The 20,711-nt window shown below is 44.8% G+C and overlaps 1 protein-coding gene across 3 annotated transcripts in view; it reads left to right on the top strand.

Annotated features, from left to right (window-relative positions):
• SYBU (syntabulin) overlaps positions 1–20,711 on the top strand; it is an 82,266-nt gene that overhangs the window by 49,691 nt on the left and 11,864 nt on the right. For all 3 annotated transcript variants that reach the window (XM_068983730.1, XM_068983731.1, XM_068983732.1), the window contains one exon: positions 17,836–17,938. In XM_068983730.1, coding sequence (XP_068839831.1) covers positions 17,836–17,938 — 103 coding nt within the window. The remainder of the gene's footprint in view (positions 1–17,835; positions 17,939–20,711) is intronic.

The raw sequence follows: 20,711 nt of genomic DNA on the forward strand, positions 1-20,711 counted from the left end.
GGGAATCACCTAATGAGATTTATGCTCTGGAGCAGCCTGGAAGATGGAGTGCTCGGGGCCACGACAAGCAGCTGGATTACAGTGGGTGGTGGTGTCATAATTCTGGCAAGAAATGATCGTGGCCTGGGGTGGAGCATTCAGGATGGGAAGAAGCAGACAGATCACGGAAGTTACTACAGACAGATTCGAGTAGATGGCTGCAATCTATAGTTAAATACGGAAAACCAGAGTCATTTACTGCAGTGGTTCTCAGACTTTACCGTGCATAGAAGATCGCCTGGGCATTTGTAAAAATGTGTGTTACGGGAATGACTTGGGGAAATGTCAGTGGGCAGATTCGGGATGTGAGTCAAGAATCTGTGTTTTCAGCAAGTGTCCAGGTGACACTGAGGCAGACGGGCCTCAGACCACACTATCAAAAGCCCCTCTCTATGAGAGGTTTTAAACTGGCAGTCTCTTAAGCGTATCCATGATAGTTAACTTCTCACTTCAGAATGAAGTGTCAATCCTATTTTTAAAATTTTGTGCATTTAATTATTTATTTTTGGCTGTGCTGGGCCTTTCTTGCCGCACCGGCTTTTTCTCTGGTTGCCGTGAGCAGGGCTCTCATTGTGGGGGCTTCTCTTGTGGAGCACAGGCTCTAGTGTGCTGGGGCTTCAGTAGTTGTGGCCCTTTGAGTTACTGCAGTCCCGGGCGCTAAAGCACAGGCTCCATAGTTGTGGCGCACAGGCTCAGCTGCTCTGCGGCATGTGGGATCTTCCTGAATCAAGGCTGGAACCCGTGTCTCCTGCATTGGCAGGCAGGTGCTTTACCACTGCCCCATCAGGGAAGCCCCAGTCCTATTATTTTTGTTGAGAATAGGTGAATGGCTCAGCCTGATGAGTTCAGGTGCTAAAAAAATTTTAAAAGAGCTGTCTCCTGGCTAGTGTGGTCTGTGTTCACTAATTGTTTGCTCTCTGGTAAGGGATGGAGGGCTTCCCAGGTAGCTCGGTGGTAAGGAATCCGCCTGCAATGCAGGAGACGCGGGTTTGACCCCTGAGTTGGGAAGATCCCCAGAGGAGCAAATGGCAACCCACTTCGTTATTCTTGCCTGGGAAATCCCATGGACAGAGGAGCGTGGTGGGCTACAGTTCGTGGAGTCGCAGAGCCAGACATGATTTAGTGACTAAAACAAGGGAGGCAGAACAGAGGATGATAATCTTATTAAGACTCCTACAGCAGATGGTTTGTAAATGAATTTTCAAAGGTTTCAGCAAGCCCTTTGCTTGAGCAAGCCAGCAACCACTTATGAGGAAAATAAAATCTCCCAGCTCTTAGTGCAGTATGCATTCTTAGTGTTCGGGGCATATTTTGATGCGTATTATTGTGGTATTTCTCACGGTTAAATGTCCACCTTCAAATCCCAGCTTCACTATATACAAGCTGTGTAATCTTGAGCAAGTTACCTGTTCTCTCCTTCTGTCATCTGTAAAATGGGAGTAAAATTGTACCTGTCTCATAGACTTGATATGTATTAAATGAGAATACGTGTACAGCACATTGACAGCGTGTGAACATAATAAACCATTTCTAATCATTACTGAGATCTGTAATAAACTCATCACTTGAATTAGAGTTTCATCATGTAATATAGTCTTCACCTTCTTATTTAAGTCATGGTGCTTTAGAAAAACACATTTATGGAGTCCCTATGCAAGAATGCTTTGAGAAACTTAATATTTAGCAACACATACCAAACATGGGGTTAAGTCAGCCAATAAGTAATAATGCTGAATACTAATACATGAATAGTAATATTAATGCACTTATCACAGTCCCCATTATGTCACTGAACCCTTACAACAGTCCCATACAACCAGCATGGGATCCCTTTTTAGAGTGAGGAAACTGAGTTGTAAAGAGATTAATCAATCACCAAGGTCACTCGTTGGAAAAGACTGATGCTGGGAGGGATTGGGGGCAGGAGGAGAAGGGGATGACAGAGGATGAGATGGCTGGATGGCATCACTGACTCGATGGACGTGAGTCTGAGTGAACTCCGGGAGTTGGTGATAGACAGGGAGGCCTGGCGTGCTGCGATTCATGGGGTCACAAAGAGTCGGACACAACTAAGCGACTGAACTGAACTGAACTGAACTGAAGGTCACACTGGCATTAAATGAAAGATCAGATATCTTCTCTCAGAACCCACCAATGCTAGACTCTGCTTTTAACCACAGATATTAAATACGTACTATCAGTTACATGAAGCACAGTTAGTAACACTCAGTATTATGCCAAGTAAACTCAGAAATTGACTCATTTTGAGTGTGAAATATGTAAGAAGTTTTTCCCAAAATGTATGCTGTGGTGTGTAGCTCTATTTCAAATCAGAGGCAAGCCTGCTGCTCTGTTTCTCAGAGGCAGCCGTCCAGGAAGCCGATACATGTGATCTCAGCCAGAGCGTGTATTAGAATGATTCCCAAGTTTAGTGTTCAGAGACCTGAAGGGCTTGTTAAAATACGGGCTTCCCAGGTGGCTCAGCAGGTTAAGAGTCTGCCTGCAATGGAAAAGACACAGGAGACATGGGTTCGATCCCTGGGTCGGGAAGATCCCTGGGAGGAGGGCACAGCAACCCCCTCCAGTATTCTTACCTGGAGAATCCCATGAACAGTGGAGCCTGGTTGGCTATGGTCCATGCGGTCGCAAAGAGCTGGACACGACTGAAGCGACTGAGCACGCACCCCTGCCTCTGAGCTGCTGACTCTGTAGGTCTGGGGTGGGGCCTGAGAATCTGCATGCCTGATAAGTTCCCAGGTGATGCTGCTGCTGCTGGTTTGGAACCACACTGTGAAAACCACTGTCTTAGAGGAATGGGAAGACGGTTGGTGACTTTAGGGGCAGACGATGGTTTAAACTCTACCCTATAATCACCAGACCTGTTTCACCAAACTAATTATTTAAATTCACAAAGATGTTCTGAAGCAACAGAATGTCAGCTCTAGCATGTAGATGCTTAGATGGAAATCAGAAATGGTCATCTTTACTTCGGTTTTAACATTTCTAGAGCAGGGTAGTTGCTTTCTAATGTAGAGACTTTTATATAGTAGCTCTCCCTTCTCTAAAGCAGTGGGGCCTGATTTAAGACTCAGCTATGCATTCAGATGGACAAGGAAATGGCAACCCACTCCAGTACTCTTTCCTGGACAATCCCATGAACAGAGGAGCCTGGTAGGCTACAGTCCATGGGGTCTCAAAGAAGCAGACACGATTGAAAGACATCACTTCACTTACATATTCAGAACTTCACCTGTGATGCAAACCCAGCGTTTTGTCTTAAAACTAGGTACTTAACTATTAATAAGTTCTGGGCTGTGTTAAGCCATTACATGTCCCCCTCCTCTGCCCTTTGAGGGGCAAGGGCTTTCTCCCTCTATGAAGTTGTATGCACAGTCCAGTAAACTCTGGGTTGGTTTCTCACGTTCATGGACTGGTCTCGTTGTCTAAGTTAAAGGGTGAGGTCATGGAGAGACCTAAGCTAAACCCAGTAGGACATCAGGTGATTCTTGAGACTTTAGGGTTACTCATCAGAATGACGCTAGAAAGGATCACCTTGGGCATGTTGGATCCTAAAATTGGGACAGGGTAAAGCAGAGTCTAGTTTTACGTTTAACTCTTGATTCTTCATAACAATGAGAGGGAAGAGGTATAATGACAAACGTGTAAGCACAAGTGACCCACGGAGCATTTTTTTTTGTCCGTGGAATATATAACATAGAAGTAGATTTACTGAGTTGATGGTTTTCTTTGGAGGATTTGAGCCTCTGGAAATGCGAGTGGATGCTTTATCAGAATGGAAAACCTAGCTAGATGAGTAGCTGGAATTAACTGAACTAATTTTCTCATCATCAGAAGAATTAAGACCTGAATGATGGAATAAGTCATACAGCGGACGATTATACAGTTGTCGAATGAATGTACTATAACTATATGAAGTATTTTAGCAACATAATTTTGAGTGAAAATTTCCCCAAATACTATACATATCATGATAACCTGCTTATTAAAAAGTGAAAGATGAAACAAGAAAAAAATTACCATTTGGAAATTCAAATAGATGTGATCACTCTTTGTAAAAATGAAAACCAGGAAATGGTGAACAGGCAATAGGAAGAAGAAGTAGATGTATGTTGGTGTCGACCATCTAGTGTTTGTGATGAGGGTGGTTTCTTCATTTACTATAATATTAACTGTGAAGAAATAAAAACATAAAGAAACCAGTTAGAAAATAAAAATAAAGGTAGTCTTGCATGAGTCAAAGAGGAGCATGTGTCAAGAACCAAGGAATTTGATTAATCCAGTTCTGTGCCTCTGAGACTCGTATTTCAATGCGGACAGCAGGTGGGAAAATAGCTTTCTGGGTTTCAGAGAAAATAACGCAGCCCCACTCTGAAGGTCCAGGCTCGGGTCCACGCAGCACTGTAACCTCAAGTCTTGGCCACTGCCTCTCACCTTGTCTCAGTCGGTGCAGCTTATCAACGGGGATCACTAAGGAGGAGTGAGATCAGATCATCGAAGATTGTCAGTAGAGTCACTTCAGACAAAACTAAAGGCTACGGTGTCCCTGGAGTAGGAAAAACATAGATGTTTCCTTTTCTTTCCTATCCACCTGCCTGAGAAAGGTCACATTTATGTGTTTTCTCAGAGAAGCAAGGGTCAGAGTTCTAGAAATGGAAAGATCTGCATCCAACCAAACTTTGGGGCTGTGTCTTAGAAGGATTTTTGAACTCACCTGGGTCTAAACTGCCTTGCTGGCCTCGTTCCGATGCTGCTTCCGCTCCCTCCGCAGCGCTGCTGTCTCCTCCTGCCGCCCCTTCACCCTGGACGCCCATCTGCACACTCCTCCTGGCGCAATCTCTGATAGTCGGGAATAGTTTCCAGGGCTCGCTGGTTCACTGAGCATCTCCTGGAATCGTAATCCTTCCAGTAGGGAACAGTGTTCTCCTTTGTTGACCTCTCTTAGCACCTAATGTATCTCCGTCCTGGGAAGTCTGCCTCTTTCTAAAGAAACAGGTTCAGCATCTCAACATGACGTTTGCTAGGTGTGCAAAGGAACTGACCAAATCTCGCCCTCGTGGAGATGCTGTATCCTGAGTGTGTGTTTGTGACCCCCGACCCTGCGAGAAGCCTCGATGGTTAGCTCCCTATTGTTTAGTGTGCTTGAGGCTTTCCTGTGAAATTGGAAGATTCAGTCAATACATTCCAGGTCTGAGGATTTACTCAATTTAGAATCTAAAGGGAGGAGGCAAAATCTTTACCATCCTCTGGGAGAATCTTCTGTTTATTTTCTTGCTTGTTTTGAATGCTTGCTCATGGCTACACCCTACACTACAGCCTCACCTCACTCCTGCTCTGTGCTCCCCACCTCATTCCTGTGCTGTGCTCCCCACCCCGCTTCTGCTCTGGGCTCCCCACCCCGCTCCTGCTCTGTGCTCCCCACCCCACTCCTGCTCAGTGCTCCTCACCTCTCTCCTGCTCAGTGCTCCTCACCTCTCTCCTGCTCTGGGCTCCTCACCCCGCTCCCGCTCTGTGCTCCCCACCCCCGCTGCGTGCTCCCCACCCCCGCTGCGTGCTCCCCACCCCCGCTGCGTGCTCCCCACCCCACTCCCGCTCAGTGCTCCTCACCTCTCTCCTGCTCTAGGCTCCTCACCCCGCTCCCGCTCTGTGCTCCCCACCCCGCTCCCGCTCTGTGCTCCTCACCCCGCTCCTGCTCTGTGCTCCCCACCCCACTCCTGCTCTGTGCTCCCCACCTCACTCCTGCTTCGTGCTCCAAGTCCTCTCCGACTGGGCCCATCGTGTATTGGGACTCAGATATGATTCAGAGAGGGAGATCGTGAGAAGAAAAATAAAACTAATAGCAGTATTTTGAAGTTCTTACCAAGCGCCAGGCCCTACTTTCTACAGGCTTTACCTATACTAGTTTACATAACTCAGAACAACTCTGTAAGCGAGCGGCCGTTAGCATTCTCTGTCCATAGAACGCGCAGAGAGGCTGAGTGCCATTCGCAAGGTCACACAGCTAGTAACAGAGGCTACTGAACTGTACTACCACATAAAAAGTGAAGAGAAACAACTTCATGGGGATTGAAATGCTAGAGAGAGAGAGAGGATAAATTCTTCAGGAATTGATCCTGAAGACATCCAGGTGAGAGGATGTCGAAATATTTGAAGTGGAGCCAGGCCAAGTGCTGACAAGATCCAGTGATGTAGTTGGAGGCAGATGGGTTCAGTGCGGTGAAGAGGAAGGTCGGGGCTGCTGCGAAAGTCAGGAGAGCGCGGCGGTGTGAGGCGCGGCCTCCCTGCGGGTGCTGGGCGGCGGCCCTCCAGGAGCCTGGGAGCCGAGAGCGAGCCCCGGGCCACGAGGCGGTGACCCTGACGAAGATGCCCGGAGGCAGTCGAGGCTGTTCGGTCTTGGAGTCTATTTTAGAAACTGTGCTTAAAGAGGTTTAGAAAGAAAGAAAGAAATGTTGTTTTAGAACCCAGCTGTGTGTCTCTGCAACAAATTGTAAATTATGTCATCCTCTTCCTTAGCAAGTGGGTGATTTTGTTCCATTCATGGTCTCAAACTGCTTGCAGAGAGCAGGGCCTCACTAAGCGTGGAAGGTCAGGGGACTTTGAACAAGACCCATCCCGCATCCTTCCCCCTTTTATCCTGCAGTCCCAGACAAGAATCGGAGCCCTGCTCTGCCTCTGTAGTCTTAGTGACACGTCAGTCCCCAGTTCTCCCCCCACCCCTTCACCACCCCCTTCCTCCCCGTCAGCTGTCCCCACAGTGACACCCCTGCTCCGAACCCACCACTGCCACCTTGAGTACTGCTTTTTCTCTGATTTAGGTTTTCCTGCCAGGCACGGAGGGCAGGCACCTCATTTTGGTAAACGCTGGATAAACATGTCTCCTTAAATAGAAGCAGCCGGCTCACCAGCTGGCTTTTTTTCCCTAAGTGGCAGCAACTCAGTTGAATAAACTTGACAAGTCAAAGATGAGGAACATGTTAAGGGTGAAAAAATTCTGCAAGGAGGAGGGGCTTGTGTTATTACCAGGCCCACAAGATAATCAGTGTGGATGAAGTTCACGGCCACTGTGGAGGCCACCCTTCCCAGACCAGTTTAGCGGAAGACCGTGTGGCTGAGGGTTGCCCTTCAAGCCCCTCTTCTTAAGGGCCTGTGCCAGACGCTGGTTCAGTGTGGGAGGCTCTGCACACACGTGTGGTTCCTTGGTTTCACTTGGCATGTCAGCCAGGGACAACTCGAGCCTACCAGAGGGTTGGGGCTGATGGGATGACCCAGTGGAGAGCTGGCTGGGCTGTGAGCTGTATCAATGTTGGATGATTGCTGATACCCCCAAGTCCAAAGTGCTCAGCCCTTCCTCTTTAAAACTGGATTATGAGGACTTCAAACCATGAATAAACTGCTAAGTGTACTACTGGCTTTATAAACTGACATGTGTGCACATGAGCTTGGCTGGAACTGGTACCTTCTATATGTTCTCCCTTTCCTTCCAATCCTCTGAGAAGGCACCTAGCCCAGGAACGTGCTTCTGGAGGGCTGCAAGAGCAGAGATCACTCTGTAAGTTACACTCCTCTCTCCTGTGTGCCTTGTTGTCGAGTGAAGCCCTCTTAACTTCTGCTCACTCGCCTTCCACTTGCGGAAGAAAGCTCTTGAGTTTGACCGGACTGGAGAGAGATTCCCTGCATTCCGTATCTTTGGAGCTCTCCTCCTCACAGTGTGGTCCATAACCATCTGCTGCACAATCATCTATGGTAATTACTTAAAATGCTGATTCCTGGGTCACCCCCCCCTTCCCAACCTTCTAAAGGAATTTCTATGAGTGTTGCCCAGAAATCTCCACTTCCCAGGTGACACTTATACACAGTAAGTTTTAGAAACCATTGCATTATTAATAATTATTATCAGATTAATATTTATGAGCATGCCAAGCACTTACCATGCATTTCACTTCCCATTCATTGCAACTTCACCACAGCTCTACAAGGTAGAAATCACCCACCTAGAGCAGGGCCTGACACATGGCACACAGCAGATGCTCAATACATTTTTATTAAACAATAAGTTAACCTTAAATATGTGTGTGTGTGTGTGTATATATATATCAGTTCAGTTCAGTTCAGTCGCTCAGTCATGCTCGACTCTTCATGACCCCATGGACTGCAGATTGCCAGGCTTCCCTGTCCATCACCAGCTCCTGGAGCTTACTCAAACTCACATCCATCTCGTCGGTGATGCCATCCAACCATCTCATCCTCTGTAGTCCCCTTCTCCTGGCTTCAGTCTTTCCCAGAGTCAGTGTCTTTTCAAATGAGTCAGTTCTTCGCATCAGGTGGCCAAAGTATTAGAGTTTCAGCTTCAGCATCAGTCCTTCCAATGAATATTCAGGACTGATTTCCTTTAAGATGGACTGGTTGGATCTCCTGCAGTCTAAGGGACTCTCAAGAGTCTTCTCCAACACCACAGTTCAAAAGCATCAGTTTTTCAGCGCTCAACTTTATAGTCCAACTTTCACATCCATACATGACTACTGAAAAAACCATAGCTTTGACTAGATGGACCTTTGTTGGTAAAGTAATGTCTCTGCTTTTTAATATGCTCTCTTGGTTGGTCATAACTTTTCTTCCAAGGAGCAATCGTCTTTTAATTTCATGGCTGCAGTCACCATCTGCAGTGATTTTGAAGCCCAATAAAATAAAGTCTCTCACCTGTTTCCATTGTTTCCCCATCTATTTGCCATGAAGTGATGGGACCAGATGCCATGATCTTAGTTCTCTGAATGTTGAGTTCTAAGCCAACTTTTTCACTCTCCTCTTTCAGTTTCATCAAGAGGCTCTTTAGTTCTTCTTCACTTTCTGCCATAAGGGTGGCATATCTGCATATCTGAGGTTATTGATATTTCTTCCGGCAATTTTGATTTCCAGTTTGTGCTTCATTCAGCCCCACGTTTTGCATGATATACTCTGCATATAAGTTAAATAAGCAGGGTGACGATATATAGCCTTGACATACTCCTTTCCCTATTTGAAACCAGTCCATCATTCCATGCCCAGTTCTAACTGTTGCTTCTTGACCTGCATGTAGATTTCTCAGGAGGCAGGTCAGGCAGTCTGGTATTCCCATCTCTTTAAGAATTTTCCACAGTTTGTTGTGATCCACACAGTCAAAGGCTTTGGCATAGTCAATAAAGCAGAAGTAGATGTTTTTCTGGCACTCTCTTGCTTTTTCGATGAGCCAGCAGATGTTTTACATATATATATATGCTTCCTACCTGCTAAGTCACTTCAATCATGTCACAGTCTTTGCAATATGGCTTGTAGCTTGCCAGGCTCCTCTGTTCATGGGATTCTCCGGGCAAGAATACTGGAGTGGGTAGCCGTACCTCCGCCAGGGGATCTTTCCAACCCAGGCATTGTCACATGCTACATTTAGGTTCTTTACCACTAGAGCTCCCTATGAAGCCCATATACATACACACAGACACACAGATTTACTCCATAAATAAATAAGGAAACTAAGGTTTACAGAGGTTAAAAACACTTGGCCAAGAACACATGGCTAGTGAGAGGTGGAGCCAGGCTTTGCAGAGCCGCCTTTGGGTAGAGCTTGTTGGTGTGTGAACTTTCAGGATGGCGCCCCCTTCTGGAGATGCTGAGTTGTGCATGGCAGTGGTATCAGAGGACCCCAGAGGCATCTGATGGGCCTTGGGTTGAACTGATTGATCTCTATCATTCACCTCTTGGCCATCGCTGATAAATCGGCAGGACCACATTTATTTATTAGTAATGAAGATAACAGGTCCAGGGAACTTGGAGGATTGTTCACGAAGCCAAACGGACCCATGCTCATTCCCTGTACTCTGCTGAGGTTAACCAATGCAGAGTCTTAATTTTCCTTGGGGGTGAGGCAGAGGATGCTAGTTATATCCTCAGGCCCTGTGGGAGATTAATAAGCTTTTTGCCCTGGTCAGAAATGTTCACTTTCTCTTCCCTTCAGGTAGTTTATTTATACTCTGCTCTTTGCTTATCATTTCTTCCATCCACTTTTCTTGGTTGGCAGGTAGATTGTATTTCTGCCAAATACAGGTAGCTGAGCCAGGCCAAGATAAAGGAGCGAACCTGAGGGTGTTATCCTTGACCTGTTGGCCCTCTATGCCTCCTCTCCCGTTCTCCCTCCCTCCCTTTCTCAGGGGACTGGCCTTTGCCAAGACTTGAGCTGTTGTAAAGGTGTGGGCATTTTCCCTGGGCTTTTCTGAAAGTAGGCTTCTAATGTAGGAGCAACTCTAGAGATTTTTGGAGGCCATCCATGTGGAGTTTGTTTTAGGACCGTGGATATTTTCTTAATACAATCTGATTTATTTATTTATTTATTTTTGGCTGTGCTGGGTCTTCGTTGCTGTGTGGGCCTTTTCTCTAGTTGCAATGAGCGGGAGCTGCTCCTCGTTGCAGGGTGCAGGGTTCTCATTGTGCGGCTTCTTTTGTTACAGAGCACAGGCTCCAGGGGTCTGGGCTTCAGCTGCTGTGGCATGTGGGCTCTGGAGCACAGGCTCAATGGTTGTGACGCACCGACTTAGTTGCTTCTCTTCTCGGCATGTGGGATCTTCCTGGACCAGGGATCAAACCAGTGTCCCTTGTACTTCGAGGCAGATTCTTAACCACTGGCCCACCAGGGACGCTCAGGACTGTGATCTTTATTACATACTCTATTGTGTACACACACACGTACACACATACAGTTAAAAATAGAAACATGCTCTCCACTGAGGGAAGACCACCATTTGTAAAGAGTGACTACAAAAATGCCTGACTCAAGTGAGATAAAGCATTTCCTGTTGTGGGGCTTTTTAAGGGAACGATGCCTGAAAAAGCCCTCTTCCAGCCCTCAAGCCACTGTATCAGTAATTCTAGTTAGAAATAATTCTAGCTAGAAATAATAATTCTACTTAGAAATAATAATAGCTTGTGCCAGGCACTGTCTTCATTTCTTTTCATGTTTCACCTAACCGCCACAGTCCCTTAGCACTACCTACTCTTCATATTTTCATCCCTGTTTTACAGATGAGGAAACGGAGGCAGAGAGAGGGTAAACAGCTTGCTCGAGGCTCCACAGAGTTAACAGAAGAGCCATAATTCAAACCCAAGTGGCTTGACTTCCAAACCCTCATAATACTGCATTATATGGTGTGATTACTTTTATTATATGATGATTTTCCTTGAAAGTCTTAGACTTTCAAGGAAAAAATCAATTTTCCATAATTGTAGTATTCCCCTACTTATAATTTTTATAGCAAGGGTAATACATGCACTTGGTTAGAAAAGCCGGATGGCTCAGGAAGTTATAAAATGAAAATAAGAGTCTCTTTAAATCCTCATTGTCCTGTTTTCAAGGGAAACCATCATTACCAGATCTCTTTTTGTTCCCCAAGAAAAATGTTCTGTACATGTAGCAGTTTATGATTTAAAGATTTATTTACAGAGAAGCAAGCATGCCACACCCGCTCTTCTGTAACTTGCTTTCCTGGTGAAGTAATAGGTCTTTTCATCTCAGCACACACAGGTGCATGTCACCCCTTTTCATGATTGTAGAGTATCCATTGATTTCGCTGTACCACCCGACTTAAGCTGTCAATACTGATGGACAATTCACTTGTCTTTTTGGATGCTTCTGTGCAGGATAAGTTCCCAGCAGTACAGTTTTCTTTTTTATACACATTGCACCAATTCACACTAGTGTTTTTCCCCAAAACCCTTAACAGAACCAGTGTTAGCAAACTCTGACTTTTTTTTTGCTGATCTGTTGAAAAAAATCTTTTTTCATTTCCATCTTTAATTTTATAAGTGAGATTGTATGGCATTTCAGATATATAGGTTGTTTGTTTTTCTCTCTTTGTCTGCCATCTGACTGTTCATGTCCTTTGCCCATTTTTCTGTTCTTTTTTTTCTCTCTTTTTTTTTCTAATTTGTTTGAGCTTTTGGTAAATTAAGGAAATTAGCCCTTTATCTATAAATATGTTATAAATATTTTCATTCAGTTTATTATTGTCATTGACTCTGCTATTTTATTTTTATGTAATTAGATTTATGTTTATAGTTATGTATTTAGATTTATCAATACAAAATTATTCACTTCTACATCAGACATGATCTGATATACAAGACATATCAGGTCATGTCTTCCTGAAAGGTTGTAAATACCATTTCCATTTTATCATAATCTCAGAAAAGATTTATCTTCATTCTGATTGATGTTCGTATGGAAGTGCCATACATTTAAAAGCGTATATAAACATTTATAAATAGAAGTTCAAATTTAAAGTATGTAGAAGTGAATAATTTTGTATTGATAAATCTAAATACATAACTATAAACATAAAATGTAAGTACATAACTATACAGTAGACTCAAAGACAAATAATAAACTGAAAGAAAATATTTATAACATATTTAGAGATATATTTCAATCAATTTGTTGATCTTTAGATCAGATATTCCCTTTCTGACATAAATACCTATGGAAGTTTTGGGATTAGTTTGCAATAAGTAAAACAAAAATCCTCTTTCAGCTGTGAAGCATTTTTTGGATTCCTTGGCTGGGCCCCCGTTGCTAAGCTCTGCAGCTAAGAGACAGTGCTACTGAGTAGACTTGGAGTAGCTTCATCTGTAATTACACATGTCCACTGCTCCAGCTGCTTTTTAACAGTGCTACTTGGCCTTAGTGAAAACTGCTCCTCTCCCTTCCCTAGAGATCTTTAAATAGAAGATCTGTGTAACTGTGTGTGGGGACGGGGGATGGGAAGATGAATTGATGGGGGTCTGGGTTTGTGTGTGTGTGTGTGTGTGTGTGTTTTAATTTGCTGATTCTGTTTGAGGTGGAGATATAGGTGGCCAATCTGAATTAATCTGATTGTTTTGTGGTAACAAAGGATAAAGGAAGGTTTGGGGTTGCTTGAAGCAGTGCCTTAGGATGGCTTATTACCACCTCGTAGACGTTAGGAGTTCTCTGTTCTCAGAGGCCTGTGTGATATTCTGATGAATAAGGAATCCACAGTGTCCTGAAAGCAGGCAAAAATAATAACGTCCTAAGAGACTGGATCACAGACAGTGTTTTTAAAAAAAATGCATCTAGTTATCAGTAAATTTTGCCCATGTTTTTTGTTTCCATTTTCCGTTACTTCTCTAATTCCCAGCCTTACCATCACATGCACAGAATGCTCATTACCCTAAGGTTATGAATAAAAGTAAGGCCTCTCAAGAGAATCCAGCAGCACTACTGAACAAAAACCCACAGAGCTTCTGGAGGCCGGCAAGCACAGCTCCGTTATGGCTGGAAGGTGCTGTCTGCTGCCCAGTGTGTGATCACCAGACATCAGCATTGCAAGGTATCTCAAAGGTCATCCTGCTCCACCTACCCCAGTACCTGTTTGAAGACAGTATTGATGAGGATATTGATTTGGATATGCACATTTTAAAATTCCCTTCAGCTTTTCAAGCACAGCTCTTCAGTAACCAAATATTTTTCCCTGTGTTTTGCTGAAGCAGTCCCTGTGACATCAGAGATTTACCAATAGGTGTCTACATACCGGCAGATGGGGGCAAATACTTCCTTGTCCCCCTAAACTGCTTTAGGCTCGTGTCATCCAAAAAATCCCTATGGAATATATATTAAAAGTCTTAAAATGAGTATATACTGTGGTTTAAATGTTCTACTTTTAGGAATTTATTCTGAGGAAATAATCAAACAAGAATGTAAATCTGTATGCTCAAGGGTGTCCATTAAGCCCATGTGGGTTTAAGAGCAGGCACTTTGGGGTTAGCCGGCTTGGTTTCCCTCTTGGCTCCACTTCTTATTGTGTTACCTGGTGTGTGTCACTCAACTTCTCTTCCGTATCTTTAAAATGGTCTGATAGCTGTCCCTACCACATAGAGTCTGTCCTGTCATGAAAAATAAGTGACTTAACATGTAAAAGATGCTCACAATGATTTCTGGTACATAATGTTTGCTATTAATCATAGAAAAATGAACGTGGCCTACATATTCATTGATTTAATAAAACAAAATATGCAATGTTTTAAAGTTATTCATTTATTAAAAGAAAGACAATTAGGTTACATAATAATGTATTAAGTATGAATGCTGAATAACTATATACCAAAAGGTTATTTTTTGGTGATGGAATTATAGGCTATATTTTCCCCTCTGAATCATTGCTGTTTTCTAAGTCTTCCACAAAAGAAATGCATAGTATAATAAAAATTGCCTTTTCAAGTCCTGCAGAGTAATAATAACAGCTAACATATTTTGAGAGCTTACAACTAATCAGGTGTTTTTCTGAGACAGGAGATACATACTCATTGCTTACAATAACCCCATGAGCTGGGTGCTATAATTATCAATCTCCATGTACAGATTAAGAAATCAAGGCAGAGTGAGGTGAAGTAATGTGCCTACCACGTCTTCCATCTCATAAGCGGTAGAGGTGGGATTTGAACCTGGGCTCTCTTCATATGGCAATGGCACCCCACTCCAATACTCTTGCCTGGAAAATCCCATGGACGGAGGAGCCTGGTAGGTTGCAGTCCATGGGGTCGCTAAGAGTTGGACATGACTGAGAGACTTCACTTTCACTTTTCACCTTCATGCATTGGAGAAGGCAATGGCAACCCACTCCAGTGTTCTTGCCTGGAGAATCCCAGGGACAGGGGAGCCTGGTGGGCTGCCGTCTATGGGGTCGGACACGACTGAAGCGACTTAGCAGTAGCAGTAACCCACAAGAGCATTGAACTACATACAGTACCCACTGCAATCACCTAGTTGTATGTACTCTTTAAAGCAAATACATAAAGAGTGCCTCTCCTTCTTGGTATCTTTGCTGCAGCTAATAGGTACATAAGAGGTTTTCAGGTCTCCAGCTGTCCTCTTAGTTACCCTGTTTAGTAAATGGGGAGAATATATTCAGACGCCATAATAAAATTGACTTTTCTGTATATCCCTTTTTTAAAGAGTGCATTGACTTTACATAACAATAAGCAAACTAAATAGTTTATATTTTTTAAAGTCATCAACAGAAATAGGTAAGTAGCATTTACATTCTTCACTATAATATTACTCAGATAGTCCTAAATACAGTTGTACCCTGGATGGGTCTTATCAGTCTCTTTCTGATATGCACAAGGTAAGTTAGAAAAGCACAGGAACAAAGTGCCCTTAGGCCCTGCAAACACTAACAAGTCAATATATTGAGTGCCAGAAGCAATAAATTTAGAGCAACGTGGTCCCTTCAGTTCAGGGTATGTAATAACTGCAGAGGAGCTTCCCCAGTGGTGCTAGTGGTAAAGAACCCACCTGCCAGTGCAGGAGACATAAGAGATGCGGGTTCGATCCTGGGGGGAGAAGATGCCCTGGAGGAGGGCATGACAACCCACTCTAGTTTTATTGTCCGGAGATCCCATGGACGGAGGAGCCTGGTAGACTACAGTCCATGGGGCCAGGGTTACAAAGAACCAGACACGACTGAAGCAACTTAGCGGATGCACACACACACACAATAACTGCAGGTCAGAGGCATCGTTAAATAACAATGGATTTTCACCAAACGTCTGTTTCTGTTCTAGAATTTCCATTTTTATGCAGGCAGTTAAATTATATTGATGGGTCTTTGCATACCTTTTAAAGAATGAAAATTGGGTGTCTCAGAGTAATAATTTTACATCAGAAAATAATATCTTACCCTGATGGCTGCAACCACAGGACCTATTTTTGAAAATCATCCACCTTTATCATTTTATAACCAACCTGGTAATTTGCTAGCAGACAGAGTTGGAGTAGACTGTCAGGACTACTGTGTTCCTGGGTAGCATTACCAATCATGAGTCCTTGAAACTGCGAAATACTATAGTTTAGCCAACGCATTACTCAGAGGCAACTAATTAAGTTCAAGGAGCTTCTGGGAGCTCATTACATCCTTAGACAAAGTCTCAAATCCAGAAGGAATAGTCAGTCCGGTTCTGATAAATTGCTACCTTAATCCTCCCAGAATTCTGCTGGGAACTGGGATTCACAGCTGTCATCTGCCCTAAGGGGTCCTTCCTGATCTCTTTTCCAGAAGAAGCTGACCTTCCCGAGAGGTCCTAGAAACCAGACAAGGGATCTTTCTCTTTGCCTTGCTTGCTTCCCCTTCAGCAAAACGAAAACATGCCATCAGTAAGAGCATCTGTTCACCAGTGGGCCGATCTGGCCGCCTCTTGCCCTGTGGCTCATCTTGGCTGTCAGGGAGATGGTAGTTGATTCAGGAACCTCCCCAGCTCCCGCTTCTTTTAAGGTCTTCTTGGGACATGTTATCACAGGGTTAGTATGGGGATTTGGTTCTGGACAGAATTCATCCCCCACAAGCCTTAGGCAAATAAATCAGCTTTTGCTTCCTCAACAGTAGAAGACAAGATTAATATCTGCCTTACAAAGATGTCAAGATTAATAGGTCAAGGAATAGAAAGAATCTTAAACAAGGGCCTGGAACCTAGTAGGTTCTCAATAAAGAGTCACGATCATCAGGACTTCAGTGGTTAAAGTTCTCTGCATCCAAAGCAGGGGGCATGGGTTTGACCCCTGGTAGGGGAACTAAGCTCCTACATGCACACAACGCAGCCTAAAAAAAAAAAAAATTAAATTCAAAATAATAATGATTACTAGTCACTGCATATCAGAAACTCAAGGGATTTAGATTATTCATAGTTTCCTCAGTCAGAAATGTGATCTGGTTCTGAGTTCTAGGCCAGAAGAGTCACAAATTGTGGCACAGGAGTTGAGAAACAAGATCAAATAAAATCGTGTGTCTCAATTGATTTTTGCAAAAGCATTTGGAATTTCATCTTTTAAAAAAAAATCCTTTCTTCCTGTTGTCCTGTTACCTCTTCCACGCCCCTGAACTTCCAGGCAATCCATGGAATGTTTCCATTATTACTATTTCAAAACTTTGTTTTGTTAAAAATGAATTTATGTTAATTATTCTACAACACAGCATGTTTTCAATTGTACACTGAACCCTAGTCTGTGCTTAAAATGTACTGTGATCTTTGTAAACTAATAAACAACCCCTCTACCCACTCCCAAAAACTGCGGTTTCAAATTTCAATGATCATTCCTAGGTTCCATCACTGGCCACTGGGAACTTTTTTCACAACCCTCTGGAAATGTTAAGTTCCTGCTGTTCTGTTAAGGTTGTGTTCTTCTTAGAAAACCTGCAGCTGTGGTCAGAGAAGTGGAGGATCAGATAGCGGGGCTTGGAGGTGTTATCTGGAGCGCAGGCTTTCCTCCTATTTCGAGCCGGTTGATTATCTCCAGACCCTAACGTGCCAAATTCAAGTATGGCTAGCCGACTGCAAAGCCGAAAGATAAACTCTCTTGGAAAAACCGCTCTGGGCTGCCAAGCATGCTTTTCATGCTGCCGAACGTTGGGGTCGGCGTGTTCATGTTCTGGGGAACCGGGAGGGAGCGGCGGGCGCTGTCTCCGGACTGGGTGACCGCGGCTCGTCCGCGGGAAGCCCGGCATCTAGGAAACCGGCCTCCCGGTGCTTCCAGGCTGTGTTTAGGCGACGCCGTCCTCTTGCCTGCGCCTCCTCTCGTCGGCTTTGACAAAAACGCTGGGAGCCTGGGACCGCTGGAACCCCGCCACGTGCTGCGTCCGTGTGCAAACGCGGGAGCCGGGGACCTCAGAGGGCAGGGCATCGGCCAGCGGGCTCCCGGGTTTCGAGTTTCCCGTCCTTCATGCTTCTCCCCCGCCTTTGTTTTTTCAGGTAGTGAAGCCGATTTTAGCTCCTCGAGCAGCACCGGCAGCATCTCGGCGCCTGAGGTCCCCATGTCTGCCACCGGGAGCAAGCGGTCCTCTTTCTCACGCAAGTAGGCCCGCCTCCAGCTCCGGCTCTTTCCTCGTTAGACGCGATGCACGGGTGTCTTACCTGTCCTTAACCTGTTTTCCTAGACACCTGGCTTTATTGCTGTCCATTTCCATTTTGTGATTCTCCAGTGAATGGGTTTGGGGTTGGAGGCGTTTTACAGTGATTCACGATTGGTACTTTGCCCAGCCTTACCTGCCGTGGTCACGTGGTTGGCCCCGTGTGTGCTCATGCGGGGCTCCCCCCTCATCCCGTCCCCGGCTCTGGGAGCCCTGCTCCTCCGGCCCCCACCTGTGTGCTCACCTGTGGATCAGGTCTTCCCGTCCCCACTTCCCACCCAGCCTCCACCTTCTTGAATCTGTCCTCTTGGCCGTAAAGCCTGACTTCACCGTTTTCTTGCCTCTAGCTGAGCTTCGTTTTTGTGAAAGAAGCATAAAAGAAGCATGGTTACCCTCTGGGCCACCCCCAATATTCACTTGGGGAAGAGGTGAAGAAAGTATAAAGTTCATAGGTCGGGGTGCCCCCCACCCCCCAAAAGAAGTCTAACAGAATAGTGACCTCTGTGGGCTCTGGATTGGAATGCCAGCACCACCAACCCCAGGGCCCCCTAGCAAGTTGTTCAGCTTCTCTATGCCTGAGTGTCCTCATCGGAAAAGTAGGGTAATAGTCATACCCACTTTATAGGGTTTATTTGTTGTTGTTTAGTTGCTGAGTTGTGTCAGACTCTTTTGTGACCCCATGGACTGGAGCCTGCCAGGATCCTCTGTCCATGAGATTTCCCAGGCAAAAATACTGGAGTGGGTTGCCATTTCCTTCTCCAGGGGATTTTCTCGACCCTAGGGATTGAACCCATGTCTCTGAATACTGGAGTGGGTTGCCATTTCCTTCTCCAAGGGATCTTTCCGATCCTAGGGATTGAACATATGTGTTGAACCCACGTCTCCTGCTTTAGCAAGCAGGTTCTTTACTGCTGAGCCACCTGGGAAGCCCTGTAGGTTTATAGTTAGGGTTAAATTAGTTAATTGAGTAAAGTGTGTTTACTGTGTTTGAAGCACAGTAAACATCAGCACGATTGGTGCTGTTTGGATTGGGGGAGAGAAGGACCAGGAGAAAAAAGGGGGGCACCGTTCACATTTGGTGGGACACATTGTCAGCCCCAGGATACTCTGCTCTCATCTGTAGCTTCATTTATTCAGTTAGAATTTATTGAGCATCTATTATGAGGCAGTTTCTAGAGATATGGCAGTAAACAAAACTTAGGAAAACTATATTTGTTCTAGGAGAGAAAGATCATGAATGCATGTAAATAATATATATATTTTTTAATGTACAGAAAAAGGATACAGAGACCCACAGTGTGTGGTATATTCTGGATAGGCTGGTTCTGGGAGACTGTGTGATGAGGTTAGCCCTGGGCAGGGACCTGAACAAAGCGATGGAGTGAGTCACATGACACTGGGGGTGACTGGTCCCTTGACTGTCCTGGACCACAGTGTCTGAATGTATAAAAAGGAGGTTGGACCACATGATTCTTAAGGTCCCTTTTCTGGAGAAAAACTGTTTAGTTTCTAACTGCTTGCATTTCCAGGACTGAGCAAGCAAATGTTTCCCACTTCTCTTGGGTGAGCAAAAGATGTGGCTAACATTTATAAAGGAATCTGAGGCCCACAGTGCAGAGCTTTACTGTTAAAAACAAAGCTGAAGCCAGACAAACTTGTAACTAAAGAGTGAAGTCTGCAGTGAAGAACAATTGTTCTATCTCCAAATACCGTGTATTTTGGAAATAAAGTGCCTCTGGGATCACAGGATGAGACTATAAACATTCTCTGTACATACCAGAAACGGCTTGCTCTAAGAATAAGCCATTTACCTCACCCATTCAAGGAATTAGCACATACCCGTGGTGCAAGGCATCAAAGAACAGAGAAGCAAAAGAAAAAAGAAATGGCCTGAAGAGCAAACCAATTTTAATAAGCATTTCAAAGGGATTTGAGTCTGTTGTTAAATCCCAAGGTTATGTCAGGTATACTGACTGACTTAGAGAAAATATTGTAGTCTGGAACACATGAATTCCCTCAGTGATGGAAAGTTGATGTTTTAAACATAAAATAGCTTAATATAATTATGTGCAAATCAGATATATGCTTAATAGACAGGAAATTGAAATAGGCAAGTGTTCTGTCCATTACACTCACTTTTTAAAAATCTGACCCAGGCACAGACAGAGCACCATCAGTGGATTTCTGGGATGGAATGGTGCGGGTGTTTCACATAATCTGTGTGTTCTGCAGGACCACGTGTTGAGGACAGCTTCTCTGGATGGGCTGGTTCAGTTCAGTCACTCAGTCGGGTCCGACTCTTTGCGACCCCATGGACTGCAGCACTCCAGGCCTCCCTGTCCGTCACCAACTCCCAGAGCTTACTCAAACTCATGTCCATTGAGTCGGTGATGCCATCCAACCATCTCCTCCTCTGTCGTCCCCTTCTCCACCCACCTTCAATCTTTCCTGGTGTCCACGCTAAACTTTTAAAGAGCTTATGATCCTTTTGGGCTTCCCAGGTGGCACTAGTGGTAAAGAACCCGCCTGCCAATGCAGGAGGCGTAAGAGAAGCAGGTGCCATCACTGGGTGAGGATCCCCTGGAGGAGAGCATGGCAACCCACTCCCTATTCTTGCCTGGAGAATCCCATGGATGGAGGAGCCTGGTAGACTACAGTCCATGGGGTGGCAAAAATTCAGATACAACCGGAGTGACTTAGCACACAGCACACCCCTGC

The sequence above is a fragment of the Capricornis sumatraensis genome, chromosome 11 (assembly GCF_032405125.1).
Source record: "Capricornis sumatraensis isolate serow.1 chromosome 11, serow.2, whole genome shotgun sequence".
Classification (NCBI taxonomy): Eukaryota; Metazoa; Chordata; class Mammalia; order Artiodactyla; family Bovidae; genus Capricornis; species Capricornis sumatraensis.